At 43.0% G+C, this 16,858-nt stretch overlaps 1 protein-coding gene across 1 annotated transcript in view; it reads right to left on the bottom strand.

Annotated features, from left to right (window-relative positions):
* Positions 1 to 1,005: 1,005 nt before the first annotated feature.
* Positions 1,006 to 16,858, bottom strand: part of LOC121854915 (all-trans-retinyl ester 13-cis isomerohydrolase-like) — a gene marked incomplete at its 3' end in the record, with an annotated part of 29,471 nt that continues 13,618 nt past the window's right edge. The window contains 2 exon segments of the mRNA XM_042349727.1: positions 1,006 to 1,146; positions 2,595 to 2,728. Of these exon segments, the coding sequence (XP_042205661.1) occupies positions 1,006 to 1,146; positions 2,595 to 2,728 (275 nt within the window).

Genomic DNA, 16,858 nt, shown 5'->3' with positions numbered 1-16,858 from the left:
GGGTTGAAAAACACAATATAACTTGCGACATTGTTTTTATATTGCAAGTTTGTTTTTTCTCTTACGTAATGTCAGTAAACCGAGAGTGTCATTCCTATCTTTAAAAAAAACACCACGTGAAGATTAGCCCCCCCTAGCTTATGTCACCTGATGATTAAACACCCTCATGTTACCTGGGGGGGTTAGGTTAGGTTAGGTTTAGTTAGGTTTAAGGTTAGTTTAGGTTAGGTGTTAGGTTAGGTGTAAAGTTAGGTTAGGTTAGGACAGATTAGTTTAGCGCTAGGGTAAATTTATCTTCGGGGGGATAATCTTCACGTGACCCCAAAAAGTGGTATCCATGAGCTCACTCAATTAGCTCCCATGACTCTCACAAACAGACGAACACCTGAGGATATTTGAGAACACCTAACAAGATCTGATGACACCTGAGAATACTGGCGGACACAGGGTAATTGAACATACCTGACAACACCTGAGAACACTTTGACAACTCCTGAGTATACGTGACAACAACTGGGAACACTTGAGAGCACTTGACAACACCTGAGGATAACCTGACAACACCTAGGAACACCTGAGACAGACGTAAACATGGTGTATAGTAGAAATATCCAGGAGACTTATCCAGAAAATCCTTTTCTATTCCTCCACATTCCCAAAAGTCTCTAAAAGTTGTACCATTACATTAAGAAGCCATTCTAAGGTCTGAGTGTTGGCGACCACAGCCCACCACTCAATTAGTTAACAATTTACCAATCCTCCTACATTTTCTTTCTCTCCGTGGATCATAGTTTTTTGTCTACTCATCCAATCCGGTCTCTACCTTCCCCTGGCCATCTTACCTTCAACATGAACCAATAGCATCTCTCAACCCACAGTCTCTACCTTCCCCTGACCCAAGAATTTTCCCCAGATTTCCCCTGGCATATAGTAAAAAAAAAAAAAAAATCACAGAAAATCCCCAGCAAGTGCCAGAAATACCCAGACAATCGCCATAATACTCACGAAGTGGGAGAACATCCTGGAGAAGATGTTCTTGCAGGGGTCTGGGTAACAGTGGGTGCCGAACTCGGTGAAGACGGGCCTCTGGGCGAGGCACGCCTTCTTGTACGCATCCGACCGTAGGTATTTTGACCGGAACGTGACCTGGAGGAACGGCAGGGGGGGTGAAGGAAGGATAAGTATTGATCAGAATTCATGTCGGGTTGATGTCTTGCAAACTTGGTTATATAAGACGTATTATTTATATCTTGCACACCTGTTTTTGTCTTTTGTAACTTTTATTCCTAGAAAACTTGTCTTGTTTTTTCTTTATTGGAAAAACAGTTGTTTATGTCTTTTGTTTACCTCTATAATTGGGAAAAACATCTTGTTTTTGTCGATAATGGACAAAAACATATCTTATAAACAGAACTTACTCTCGTGTGGTGGTGAGTAAGAGCGAGTGTGTGGTGGTGAGTAAGAGCGAGTGTGTGGTAGAGCAATAAGTTACAGTGTGTTGTAAGGTGATATTTTTAACCTTGGTAAAAACTAGTAGTCGACTGTTGTGGTTTTATTAACAGGTACATAAATACAGATCTAATTTACTCACTTTAAAACCTCTGTTAACAACATGAACAACCATTAGACTAACTTACTATGTTATGAGTTCATTTTATTCTACGTGTTTATATTACTCTATAGTAATATGTTATGTGGATGTGTTTTAAATTACAGGTGATTAAATGATGGAGAATTAGAGTATTAAAATATGAGGATAATTACCGGTGTATGTGAGAGTAATTTACCTGAAGTATTTAATGAACGTGAAAGGTAAAGTAAATGTTTTTAATCACACACACACAAACAAACAAACAAACAAACAAACAAACAAACAAACACACACACACACACACACACACACACACACACACACACACACACACACACACACACACACACACACACACAATACTGGTCATTTGGGTTGGGAATCACATGACTAGTGAGAGAAGCGCTGCCTCACTCCTCACCATGTGCTGATGCAAGACAAGGATGTGAGATGCCGGAGGGGTGAGGGGAGGGGGTGAGGGGAGGGGGGTGAGGGACAGTCATTTCTTCCTCCATCACGCCACCCCCTCGTACCACCTATGACGTGTTAGTTACCACTGCCGCCACACTCACCTGGTCACCTCTATCACACTCACCTGGCCATCTCTACCACACTCACCTGGCCATCTCTACCACACTCACCTGGCCACCACTACCACACTCACCTGGCCATCTCTACCACACTCACCTGGCCACCACTACCACACTCACCTGGCTACTTTAACACATTCACCTGGCTACTCTGCCACACACCACCTGGCCATTCTACCACATCACCTGGCCACCACTACACACACTCACTTTGCCATCTCTACCACACTCACTTGGCCACCATTACCACACTCATCTGGCCACAACACTCACCTGGCCACAACACCCACCTGGCCATCGCAATACCACACTCATCTGGCCACAACACTCACCTGGTGCAACAACCACCTGGCCCAGCAGCCATCTGGCCACAACACTCACCTGTTCACAACACACCTGGCCACAAAACTTACCTGGCCACCATCAATATGGTACTTGTGCATAATGGCCATGCCGTCCATCCAGTGGTTGAGAGTAAAGTCTCCGAAGTCGAACTTGCCAGGTCCCACCCGTAGGAAACTACCACGAAGCCAAGCTGGCCACTCCCCTGTAACACAAGATGGAGGAGGTGAGGGAGGGTGTACCTGGAGGTGAGGGAGGGTGTACCTGGAGGGAGGAGGTGAGGGAGGGTGTACCTGGGGGTGAGGGAGGGTGCACCTGGGGGGAGGAGGAGGAGGTGAGGGAGGGTGTACCTGGAGGTGAGGGAGGGTGTACCTGGAGGGAGGAGGTGAGGGAGGGTGTACCTGGGGGTGAGGGAGGGTGCACCTGGGGGGAGGAGGAGGAGGTGAGGGAGGGAGTGTATGAAGGGCAGATGTGGAAAAACAGAAAAGAAGAATAAATGGTAAAAGTAACCGTAGATAGATAAAGATATAAACAAAATAATTATGTAGATATATTTTATATACATGTAAATACACAACGAAACCTCATTTAGGCACGTGTCCCTCTACCATGACGTCATCAACACTATAGAGAATAATGTCACTGGTTGTCATGATCATTATAAGGTGTGTATCGGCTGAGTCATTCCTTATAGTAAGTTCAACGAGCGAATTAAAAACGAAAATAAATAGTTTGTCCTCAGTGTAAGTTGTAAATGTAAAGATCTTGTTTTGTATTTATTTGTAAACACGGAAGCAACTGGATTCTCAGAGGTTCGTGGGTTAAATTTTATCATAAAGATCGCAACTAATTTAAGCTGCGGTATCAAGATGGATTCATAAGGGTTCCTATGTTAAATTTTCATATAAATGCAAATGTGACTATCTAATTGTACCACGGCTCAAAGATGGTTTCTCAAAGGTTCCTACGTTAAATTTAATCCTTACTAGTAATTAATATCGAGACAGAACTTACTGACTTGACTGACTGACCTAACACTAGTTCAGAGTCAAATTTTCACTTATCTGACTCCTTGGCATAAAGTTCCACCAAGTGAACTTTTAATGTGAGTTTTTTTTTCCAGAAAAAGTCAGTCTCTCTCTCTCTCTCTCCATTATACCTTTTGGGGTGAGGAGAGTGTGACCTAACGAAGCTCCTCTATCCCCTCACCCCCTACCCGTCACCCCCTACCCCTCACCCCCTACCCTTCACCCCTACCCGTCACCCCCTACCCGTCACCTCACCCGTCACCCCTACCCCTCACCCCCTACCCTTCACCCCCTACCCCTGACAAAAACTAGTCCACCAGACCACTCTCGTTCCGAAGACTGTTCCTGCTGTACTTATTCTTTGTTTCTAGGTAACTGAACATAGTATAACATAATAGTGTAATTAACATAACATAACCTAACCTAACCTAACCTGCCGGAAATTAGCCATAACTTCTATCGAATCTAATTTAACCTCTAAATTAACTACAGTAAACTTGAACTAATCTAACCTAACCATGACCTAAACAACCCTAACTGCAGGTAATATCATAACTAACCTAACTTAATCATACTTAGGCAACTTTAACTGCATGAACCACGTGTTAATGTACTGTATACAAATAAACTATGACGTCACGCCATTAGAACCAGTCAGGATGTGTTCAAACCAGACTCTGTTGCTTTGGTAGAGTGAGACAATGGTTTACAACAGCACATCCCTTGGGGTCACGTCATCAGTGGACATCCCAGTTTATATTACCTGCGAAGTAAACACCTTAATTGTTAACCTACCCTAACATAACATAGCCGAATCTAATATAACGTAATTTAATCTTATCTAACATTCCCCAGTGTAAACTAAGAGGTAACGACCTAACCTAACCCCACCTATCATAACCTAACCTAACCTAACCTAACCTAACCTAACTTAACCTAACCCCCCCTCCACTCCTAGGTAGCGTTAAGGTGTTTAGTCATCAGGTGAAATAAGTTTAAGGGACTAATGTTCAATTGATTCCACCTGTCTACTACCCAGCTAACAGACACCTGCAGCTCTACACAGGTAAGAGACGGGATAGGAGGGACGTGGATGGGTTGGTAACAGTGTGTAGGACTGCCTCGCTCTGACCTCATTTGACCTCTGAGGCAGATTCCTCCTACTGCCAGGGAAGGCGGACTGGCCTGGTGAGGTTTAATAGTTGTTTTCCTTTTATTCTACGAGCTAAGTGATCTCTCTCTCTCTCTCTCTCTCTCTCTCTCTCTCTCTCTCTCTCTCTCTCCACGTTACATATTTACGAGCCTATCTCCTCTATATTATACCCCACTAACCAATCGTAATGCACGGTACGGTATTTCCTGCCTTAACTAATACATACGATAATGAGTCTAAATAAGTTTGAGAATCCACCCTTGTGTCGTACCTTAACGTGAATCAGTTACATGACTTTCAAAATCTCGAGTCATTGTGTTAATGTGAACCAACTCACACTCTGAGAATCCCTGTTGCTCTTCTTATTGGTTTAAGACGTAAATGTCAACCACTGCCCCCACGAGTTACGACACTAGATGACCCTTGAGATACTAAGGTAATAACAAATAAGATTGGGGTCTCATGTAGATTAGCCCTCCAGATTATTTGACATTAAGATTAAACACAGTTACCTAACCTAACCAAACCTAACCTAACCTAACCAAACCAAACCAAACCTAACCAAACCTAACCTAACCAAACCTAACCTAACCAAACCTAACCAAACCAAACCAAACCTAACCAAACCAAACCTAACCTAACCTAACCAAACCAACCTAACCTAACCAAACCAACCAACCAAAACCAAACCAACCAAACCAAACCTAACCAAACCTAACCTAACCAACCTAACCAAACCAAACCAAACCTAACCAAACCAAACCTAACCTAACTCTAACTAAAACCTAACCTAACCAAACCTAACCTAACCTAACCAAACCTAACTAAACCTAACCAAACCTAACCTAACCAAACCAAACCTAACCAAAACCCTAACCAAACCTAACCTAACCTAACCAAACCTAACCAAACCAAACCTAACCTAACCTAACCTAACCAAACCTAACCTAACTCAACTCAACCAATCAACTAAACCTAACCAAACTTAACTCAACTAAACCAAACTCAACTAAACCTGACCTAACCAAACCTAACCCAACCAAAACCTAACCAAACCAAACTCAACCTAACCTAACCAAACCAAACCAAAACCAACCAAACCTAACCTAACCAAACCTAACTCAACCAAACCAACCCAACTAACCAAACCTAACCTAACCAAACCTAACCAAACCTAACCTAACCAAACCAAACCTGAACCTAACCTAACCAAACCTAACCTAACCAAACCCAACCTAACCAAACCAAACCTAAACCAAACTAAACCTTAACTTAACCCAACCAAACCTAACCAAACCTAACCTAATCAAACCTAACCAAACCTAAACTAAACCAATCAACCTAACCAAACCTAACCTAACCTAACCCAACCAAACCTAACTAAACCAACCAAACCAAACCTAACCAAACCTAACCTAACTAAACCTAACCTAACCAAACCTAACCTAACCAAACCAAACCTAACCAAACCAACCAAAACCAACCTTAACCAAACCTAACTCAACCTAACCTAACCTAACCTAACCAAACCTAACCAAACCAAACCTAACCAAACCTAACCTAACCAAACCTAACCAAACCTAACCTAACCAAACCAAACCTAACCAAACCTAACCAAACCTAACCTAACCTAACCTAACCAAACCTAACCAAACCAAACCTAACCTAACCTAACCTAAACTAATCTAACTTAACCTTCAGATACAGTAGCATTTAGGTGTTGAATCGTCAGGTTAAAATAAGCTAATGAGGGTTTATTAACCTTCTCATAATCCTAATATGGTACTCATTATGTCATAGTCTAGTTGTAATGGCTGACGAATATAGAGTAAACACCAGATTCCTGACAACAGATGGCGCCACCCTTCATAAATAATGAATACGTTCAATTATACGCCATATTGTGTATACGACCCTGATATACCTTCATATGTATCACTCAAAACAACTTCAATTTATATGTGTTACGTTAAAAAGATATTCATTTATTAAATTACATGAAGACTTAAATTAGTTTTATTGTGTCTTGTTTGTGTAATCCTGAATAAGCATCAAAATAACCTATAATTGTGATTTAGTTATATTTTTTCTCTTCTATGTAACACTGAATTAGTCTAGTTCTTTTATCACTGAGGAAAAAATAAATACACACTAAATTTTGAACGGCATTTACTCTTAACTATATAACCTTGAAATGCTTTATGCGTCTCAGATCCCAGTCTTGCAACGTAACTGTCTTTGTGTGTGTGTGGGGGGTGTGTGTGGGGGGGGGGTGAGGGGTGAGGGTGGGGGTCAACAGAAAAACTAATTGAATTTGTAGGGTATAACACCTCATTTACGTAACCCGGAGTTAGTTTGACTTTCAAGGTCTTTTTTTTTTACGCGATTCTCAGTTACTTTTTCATTTACTCTACAACCCTGAGTTAACTGTTCATTTACACAACCCTGAATTAATTTGGCAGTGCTACCTTTTTTCATTTACACAACCCTGAATTAATTTGGCAGTATTAATTTCTCATTTACACAACCCTTACTTAACTTTTCATTTACACAACCCTGAATTAATGTAACGAAGTAAATTTTCTCATTTACACAACCTTCAAGTATTCCCAACAGGATAACTGTAAAAAATATACTGAAGGTAACGTGTGTCATTTCTTTCCTATAATCTAAAAATAAACTCAATCATCACCTGCTGTTGTTGGCGAATAATATAAACGATGTCATGTGAGTGTTTCTGTTTGTTGGTCAAGAGAACAAAAAATCCCTGTGTATATTTTACGTCCATGGAACCCTGATGTAACGAGTCAGAGCTGTGTGTGTGTGTGTGTTCATGACCTTGCTGATGGATGTGGTACGTGTTAGAGCTTTGTCATGATGTGTTCTTATTTTTAGTTCAAGTGCGCATGTGTATAGTGAGGTAGGATCTTATACAACGCATGTGTAGTGTGGTAGAATATCATACAACGCATGTGTAGTGTGGTAGATTATCATACAACGCATGTGTAGTGTAAGAATCTCCTACAACGCATGTGTAGTGTAAGAATCTCCTACAACGCATGTGTAGTGTGGTAGAATATCATACAACGCATGTGTAGTGTGGTAGAATATCATACAACTCATGTGTAGTGTGGTAGAATATCATACAACGCATGTGTAGTGTAAGAATCTCCTACAACGCATGTGTAGTGTAAGAATCTCATACAACGCATGTGTAGTGTAGTAGAATATCATACAACGCATGTGTAGTGTGGTAGAATATCATACAACGCATGTGTAGTGTGGTAGAATCTCATACAACGCATGTGTAGTGTGGTAGAATCTTATACAACGCATGTGTAGTGTGGTAGAATCTTGTACAACGCATGTGTAGTGTGGTAGAATATCATACAACGCATGTGTAGTGTGGTAGAATCTCATACAACGCATGTGTAGTGTGGTAGAATATCATACAACGCATGTGTAGTGTGGTAGAATATCATACAACGCATGTGTAGTGTGGTAGAATATCATACAACGCATGTGTAGTGTGGTAGAATATCATACAACGCATGTGTAGTGTTGTAGAATATCATACAACGCATGTGTAGTGTGGTAGAATATCATACAACGCATGTGTAGTGTGGTAGAATATCATACATAAGAACGTAAGAATATAAGGAGTCTGCAATAGGCCGGTTGGCCTGTGCATGGCAGCTCCTGTCGAGAATTACTACCACTCTCTATCATCCATGAATCTATCTAGCCTCCTTTTAAAACTTTCCAGAGTTCCCGCACTTACTACAAAGTTGCTAAGATTGTTCCACTCGTCCACCACCCTGTTTGTGAACCAGTTTCTTCCTATCTCCCTCCTAAACCTAAACTTTTCCAACTTAAATCCGTTGCTCCGAGTCCTATCCTGCTCGGATATTATAAGAACTTTATCTATATCCCCTTTATTGATTCCTTTCACCCACTTAAATACTTCTATCATATCTCCCCGCACTCTTCGTCTTTCCAGGGAATGCAAGTTATGTTTCTTTAACCTATCCTGATATGGAAGGTTTCTAAGTCCCGGAATCATTTTTGTCATTCTTCGCTGCACCGACTCTAGTGAATTTATATCCATTCTATAATAGGGGCACCAGAACTGAACCGCATAATCGAGGCGCGGCCTGACCAGCGTTGCAATAAGACCTCTGCACTCTTGTTACTTACACTTCTAGATATAAAACCCAATACTCTGTTTGCCTTATTTCGAACATTAACGCACTGTTTTCTAGGCCCTAGGTCCGGGCTTACAAGTACCCCTAGGTCTCTTTCGCAAGTCGACTTCTCTAGGTTGATGTTGTTAAGGCTGTATACATTATCAGTATTTGTTCTTCCAATATTAAGTACGCTGCACTTGCTGGTGTTGAATTTCATTTGCCATTTTTCAGACCACCCCTGCAGTTTATTCAGATCCTCCTGTAATGCATTTGCATTCTGCCCTGAATTAATCTGCCGCCCTATTTTGGTGTCATCCGCAAACTTGCTTATGTCACTGCTGATCCCAGTATCTAGATCGTTTATGTAGATTATGAACAAGAGTGGGCCTAGTACTGACCCCATACAACGCATGTGTAGTGTGGTAGATTATCATACAACGCATGTGTAGTGTGGTAGAATATCATACAACGTATGTGTAGTGTGGTAGAATATCATACAACGCATGTGTAGTGTGGTAGAATATCATACAACGCATGTAATACCGGTTTTCAAGAAGGGGGATAGATCACTATCCTCTAACTACTGCCCAATCAGTCTAACATCAATTGTAGGCAAATTACTGGAAGCAATCATTTCAAACTCTATTCGAAACCACCTGGAGAAGCACAAATTGATTAATGATTCCCAGCATGGCTTCACAAGCGGGCGTGCATGTCTAACTAATCTATTAACATTCTTTTCATCAGTTTTCGAATCGGTGGACGAGGGGCACAATTATGATGTGGTATATCTCGACTTTAGCAAAGCCTTCGCCAGATTCCCCCACGAAAGACTATTAAAGACTATTATGGCATTAAAGGTAATACTCTAAAATGGATTAGGGCGTGGTTACAGGACAGGAAACAGCGAATGAGCATGAACGGCACTAAATCCCATTGGAGCAACGTCACTAGTGGAGTTCCGCAAGGCTCAGTTCTTGGACCATTATTATTTATTATATACACAAACGACATAGATATCGGCATAGACAGCAACATAAGTAAATTTGCTGATGACACTAAAATAGGACGTGTAATTAAATCTGACGATGACTCCGCAAAACTACAAAGATCTAAACAAATTTTTCGAATGGTGTGAAAAATGGCAGATGAAATTCAATGTGGACAAATGTAAAGTACTCAGTATAGGAGATGTAAACAGGGAAACCAGTTACCAGATGAACAACGATGCCATTGTGAAATCCGACTGCGAGAGAGATTTAGGAGTAATGATAAGAAGGAGCCTTAAGCCAAGTAAACAATGTGTTTTTGCTCGTTACAAGGCTAATAAAGCACTTGGGTTCATACAAAGGAGTATTAGTTACAAGACTAGCGAGGTCATCTTAAGATTATATCTTGCGCTTGTGAGACCTCACCTGGATTACGCAGTTCAGTTCTGGTCACCGTATTACAGAATGGATATAGAAACCTTGGAAAGAATCCAGAGGAGAATGACAAGACTAATCCCGGGCATTAGGAACCTTGAGTACAGAGACAGGTTAACGCATCTTAATTTGCACTCCCTGGAGAGACGTAGAGTGAAGGGCGACGTGATAGAGATGTATAAATGGAAGTCAGGGCTAAACAAAGGGGACATTACAAAGGTACTCAAATTATCCAACCAGGAGCGAACTCGTAACAATGGTTTTAAATTAGACAAATTTAGATTTAGGCGCGAAATAGGTAAATATTGGTTTGGAAATAGAGTAGTGGATGAATGGAACAAGTTACCAAACATCATCATTAACTCGAATACGCTGGATAGCTTCAAACACAGGTTGGATGTTTATATGAGCAATAGGGGTTGGGTGTAAATGGGACTGCCCAGTATGGGCCAATAGGCCAGCTGCAGTTTCCTCCATTCTTATGTTCTTATGTGTAGTGTGGTAGAATCTCATACAACGCATGTGTAGTGTGGTAGACGTAAAATGGGTTGATTGAAAGGTGTATGGCACACGAGGAAGCCCAGCACAGGTGAGATGATGAGCAGGTGTAACTGTGGACGTAATAAGGAAGTCGTTCCCTCCCTCCCTCCTTCCATCCATACCTCCCTCCCTCCTTCCCTCCATACCTACCTCCCTCCCTCCCTCCCTCCTTCCCTCCATACCTACCTCCCTCCTTCCTCCCTCCTCCTTCCCTCCCTCCCTCCCTCAGGTATTCGGATTTGGTCAGTGCGTGGCTGGCCCAGGTGACCCTCTTAAAGGTCAGGCGAGGGAGGGAGAGGAGGATCGCCTTGTGCTCGGGGGTGTTATCACGTATCAGGAAATGTGGAAAAGGTGGAGATGAAACTGATTCAGATTTAGGTCATGTTCAGGGCATAATTAGGTCATGTTCAGGTAATGAACAAGCTTAGCAACTTTGTAGTAAGTGCTGGAACGCTGGAAAGTTTTAAAAGGAGGCTAGATAGATTCATGGATGATAGAGAGTGGTAGTAACTCTCGACAGGAGCTGCCATGCACAGGCCAACCGGCCTATTGCAGACTCCTTACTTTCTTATGTTTTTCTTATATTAAGATTGTATTCAAGATGTCATTCAATTCTTATTCAGGTCATGTTCAGACGTCATAATCACAACAAATGTCAAAGTCTTAGTAGACGGGTTGTTTGGTACTGTTTATCCATGTGTGTGTGTGTGTGTGTGTGTGTGTGTGTGTGTGTGTGTGTGTGTGTGTGTGTGTGTGTGTGTTTAACTGCATTTCTGCTGCATTGTCTCGGTGGATCAACCATAAAGAGAGGGAGACAGAGACAGAGAGAGAGAGAGTGCAGGTTACAACACTGAGTAAGTGAGGTAACCACACCCTTTACCTGCAGGAACACATCTCACCTTGTCTACCTCTCTTCCTCACCACCCTCCCCCTCGCTTCCACCCTCCTTACACCATCGACCTTCCCTCCTTCTCTCCACTTCCTCCTCCTTTCACCTCCCTCCTCCTCTTCCTTTTTTACGTCATATGTTTACCACTAATTTTTAAACCCATCTGCCCTCCCCCCTTCCTTCTTTTTCCCGTTTTCTCCCCTTCCCCTTGCTCCCCCAACCCCCCTCACTCCCCCCTCACCCCCACCTCCTCTCCCCCCTCACGCCAAGGTCAGTGAGGGTCCCACGCGGTAGTCAGTTACCTGCCACAGCCTCTCAAGGTATCCCGCTTCATATTTCTTCACCTTCCTCACTTCCTGTCTGTCAGCCCCGCCAGACCTATCTAGTCTGTCAGCCCCACCAGTCCAGTCTGTCAGCCCCACCAGTCCAGTCTGTCAGCCCCACCAGTCCAGTCTATCAGCCCCACCAGTCCAGTCTATCAGCCCCACCAGTCAAGTCTATCAGCCCCCAATCCGTGAATCCAAAAAACAGTAGAGGGCTGACAAGACTCAGGTCAGGAATTCAACTTTTCTCCATAACTCAAAGTTTGATTTCTGTAAACAGTTAGACAGGGAACCACACAGTCTAACAGTCACTAGACCACAGCATTACACAGTCAGATACAGACAATCGTTAAGGACCTAGTTACCGCACAGTTAAGGAAGTACAACAGTCATCACACAGTCATATTCAACCAATCAGGGGTACACAGTCAGTCGATAACAGTAAAAAAAAAACCACAGGTACCACACAATCGGACAGTCAGAAAAACATACAGTCACCACACAGACAGACAATCAGAAAACACACGGTCACTACACAATCAGACAGTCTGAAAAACAGTCACCACAAAACAGTCAGAAACACAGTCCCCCCCACTCATCACACCAGTCAACACCCCCCTCCCCCCGGTAACACCATCGTACACAAGACCACCCTGTCATTACCTCTGGCACTCTGACCATTACATCACTGGACCATAAGTGCGAAAATGATGAGTGATTTTATGTCGATATTTTCTGATATTTTTTTTTCAGTTTTTTTGTGTGTTTGTGGGAGAGAATTTTATTTTTCCACGTGGGATTTATTTCTGTTGGGTTTTTAAGTAGGTATACATATGGATGTATGTTCGTAGGTATGAATACATATACATATATATAAAAAGAATCATCCTGTTACACCTACACACGCAATATACATACACAAACAGTTAAACAGATCATTTACCAATACTCACCTACACATACATACATACATACATACACTTACAGATTCACATACAGGCATACAAAAGCAATTATAATTCACAAAAAGTCTCTCACACACACACACACACACACACACTTTCACCCCAAGTAGGACTCCCCCACCCCTCCGCCCCGAGTACTTTCTTTAAAAGGGCGGCAGGTGGGAGGGCCACTGTCGGTCTAAGGACATGCTCACTTTCACCCTCACTCATACTGTACTACCTCACTTTCACTCATTTCACTTCACTTTCACTCTCACTCCACATAGCATATCACTTTCTTTCTCTCACACATACCACATCACTTTCTCTCTTTCTCTCACACATACCGCATCACTCTCTCTCTTTCTCTCACACATACCACATCACTCTCTCTCTTTCTCTCACACATACCACATCACTTTCTCTCTTTCTCTCACACATACCACATCACTTTCTCTCTTTCTCTCACACATACCACATCACTTTCTCTCTTTCTCTCATACATACCACACCACATTCGTCGTGATCGTGGTAGTGTTCCAACATTGTGCACGTGCTGTACTTGTATATACGGGAATATTGTTTATACATATAACACGATACACTAAAGGTCCTGCCTCCTTCTTTCCCTTAACTTACCCTTTAAACAACACAGATAACCCCCTTTCCCTCTCCCTTCCCCCTTCTCCTCCTACTTCCCCTTGACCTCTGTGACGTCACTCGATCACTCCTCCAAACTGACTATTAAACCACAAGGTCGAGCACGGCATGACTACCCTTGACCTCTGTGACGTCACTGGGTCACTCCTCCAAACTGACTATTAAACCACAAGGTTGAGCACGGCATGACTACCCTTGACCTCTGTGACGTCACTGGGTCACTCCTCCAAACTGACTATTAAACCACAAGGTCGAGCACGGCATGACTACCCTTGACCTCTGTGACGTCACTGGGTCACTCCTCCAAACTGACTATTAAACCACAAGGTTGAGCACGGCATGACTACCCTTGACCTCTGTGACGTCACTGGGTCACTCCTCCAAACTGACTATTAAACCACAAGGTCGAGCACGGCATGACTACCCTTGACCTCTGTGACGTCACTGGGTCACTCCTCCAAACTGACTATTAAACCACAGGGTCGAGGATTTGGCATGATCACTCCTGACCTCTGTGACGTCATCAATACCCTCCAAACTGACTATTAAACCACAGGGTCGAGGATTGCATGATCACCCTTGACCTCTGTGACGTCACTGGGTCACCTCCAAACTGACTATTAAACCACAAGGCCGAGCACGGTATGACTACCCTTGACCCTGTGACGTCACTAATACTCCTCCAAACTGACTATTAAAACCACAGGGTCGAGGATTCCATGACTACCCTGACCTCTGTGACGTCACTGGGTCACTCTCCAAACTGACTATTAAACCACAAGGTCGAGCACGGCATGACTACTACCCTCATTAATTTTCTTCCATCTGTGTATAGTTTGTTTGTTTTGTTTGCTCTATCTATTTTCATTTATTCAATTTATTTTCTTGAACTCTGTGTGTGTGTGTGTGTGTGTGTGTTTTGTGTACGTGTGGATAACTGGAGTGGGAAAAGTTATGTTAATATGAACTATCTTCAATGTTGTCGCCTCTCTATCTCTTAATACAGCCCCCCGGTCCTGCTTACCATCTATTCACCTCATTCCACCAAGCCTCCCACCCCTCCCTCTCACTATCCCTCCCTCTCACCATCCCTCCCTCTCACTATCCCTCATACACAACAACACCATCAATACCTGCAAGATAATTTTAGCATACCTTACCACACGAAGATCACAAACACTTTCGTAACTCGTTTGAAAGTAGACCACGCAGACAACCTTCACCATTGACCTGGTTACTGCCGGGAAATACGAAAGTTATCCCCTTGAAGACGCAATCTCAGGCCACTTCCGTTTTCTTTCGTCATGATTTTTTTTTCAGGAGGTAATATGATTTATTTGAAGTTAAAACTGTATTTTTCTTTAACGAGACGCTAATTTATTTCCTGAGAATAATTTAAATGTTCCCAAGGCTTGATTTATTTCCCTGGAATACATTAGGAGAGAGAGATAAATGATAGTTTTCGTTGATTACAGGCGAGTGGTTTTGTCTTCATGGTGGGGCAGGGCGGTGGGAGTAATGGTAGGGCAGTAGTCTCAATGGTAGGGCAATAGTCTCAATGGTAGGGCAGTAGTCTCAATGGTAGGGCAGTAGTCTCAATATTAGGGCAGTGGACCCGCCTAGTGTAGACCAACGCCGAGGTCCCCTGTGAAAAGCAAGTCCAGTCTGTGCTTGGGGCGGCGGCGGTGTGACCTTGGGAGTGGAGGCGTATAAAGCAGCAGGTGGGAGGCTCATCAATATGTACAGTAGTTGCTGACTGGCCGCCATATTATAAACCTCTGGAATGCTTAATTCATCTCTACCTGCCATACACGCTTGAGTATTATCTAACAGTGTAATTATTAAGCTTCATTTGGGAGTGTTATAGTCATTAGTAATATGGGTACTTTTAATCCTCTGTCGTGAAGGGGCTGCCTAACACTCCATGCATCGCCATAATCCAGGTTCCGGTTTATCTTAACAATTTCTACAGTCATTTGTTTTTCTCTTACAACGAATACGAAAGAGAATCCATTTGGACTGGTTTCATTTGTCGTAGTTTGGATGAGTCACATAGATATGTTCTCCCACCTGTAGTTAAGAAGACGAATTGAATATACTGAATCCATCCTTTTGCTGTCGTTCTCACATATCCAGTTAGTAGGAAAACTATTGAACGGGCGAACTTGTGATAACTTAAGGGGGTTGGATCTGTTCTTTGTTCCGGGTAAGAGGAAATTGAACATGTAAACATTTTGAACATTCATCTGTGTGATATTATGGCCTTAAGAGAATTTTTGAACTAGGAATGTGGTAGTACTAGTGTTTACCTCGGCTTTTCGTAATGTAAAAGGTGTAACTAACAGAGAACTTGGTGTTTGTAAGTAAGGTGCTTATTTACAAACACCAGCGTTGATGATGTAAACTGAAGGTGTGATAAAACTAAACGAGTCACGAGGGTGGGTTAAATAGGTGGGTAATGGAGGTCAGGGAGGTGGGTTAAATAGGTGGGTAATAGGGGTCAGGGAGGTGGGCTAAATAGGTGGGTAATGGGGGTCAGGGAGGTGGGTTAATTAGGTGGGCAATAGGGGTCAGGGAGGTGGGTTAAATAGGTGGGTAATGGAGGTCAGGGAGGTGGGTTAATTAGGTGGGCAATAGGGGTCAGGGAGGTGGGTTAAATAGGTGGGTAATGGAGGTCAGGGAGGTGGGTTAATTAGGTGGGCAATAGGGGTCAGAGAGGTGGGTTAATTAGGTGGGCAATAGGGGTCAGGGAGGTATATTAGGTGGTTGAGTAAGATTAGTTGGGTCATACAGGTAGGCAAAGAGGTACAGTAGTTTACATCATTGGCCAAGGAGATGGGTCACATCAGCGGGCATGGGGGAGTGGGTCATGGAGGTGGGCTGTAGGAGTGGGTCATGGAGGTGGGCTGTAGGAGTGGGTCATGGGGTTGGGCTTAGTGGTGGGTCAGGAGCAAGCGTGGGAACCCTCATGAAGCGAGAAAATACCAAGAACACTTTTCCTTTCGTTCGCAGCCACATCCTGTACTCTCTCTCTCTCTCTCTCTCTCTCTCTCTCTCTCCCTGCACACGGTGACGTCACATCCTACAGGTGAACCTAACCCACATCATCCTGGTGATTGTGGCTTTACCAGACGACCCACGTGACGTCACATCCTAGCCTTGGCGTGACAGGAATTCCTTCATAGTA

This window comes from Homarus americanus, unplaced genomic scaffold (assembly GCF_018991925.1).
Source record: "Homarus americanus isolate GMGI-L3 unplaced genomic scaffold, GMGI_Hamer_2.0 scaffold16716, whole genome shotgun sequence".
NCBI lineage: Eukaryota > Metazoa > Arthropoda > Malacostraca > Decapoda > Nephropidae > Homarus > Homarus americanus.
The sequence above is the reverse complement of the archived record's forward strand: the minus strand, read 5'-3'. Positions and strand labels throughout refer to the sequence as shown.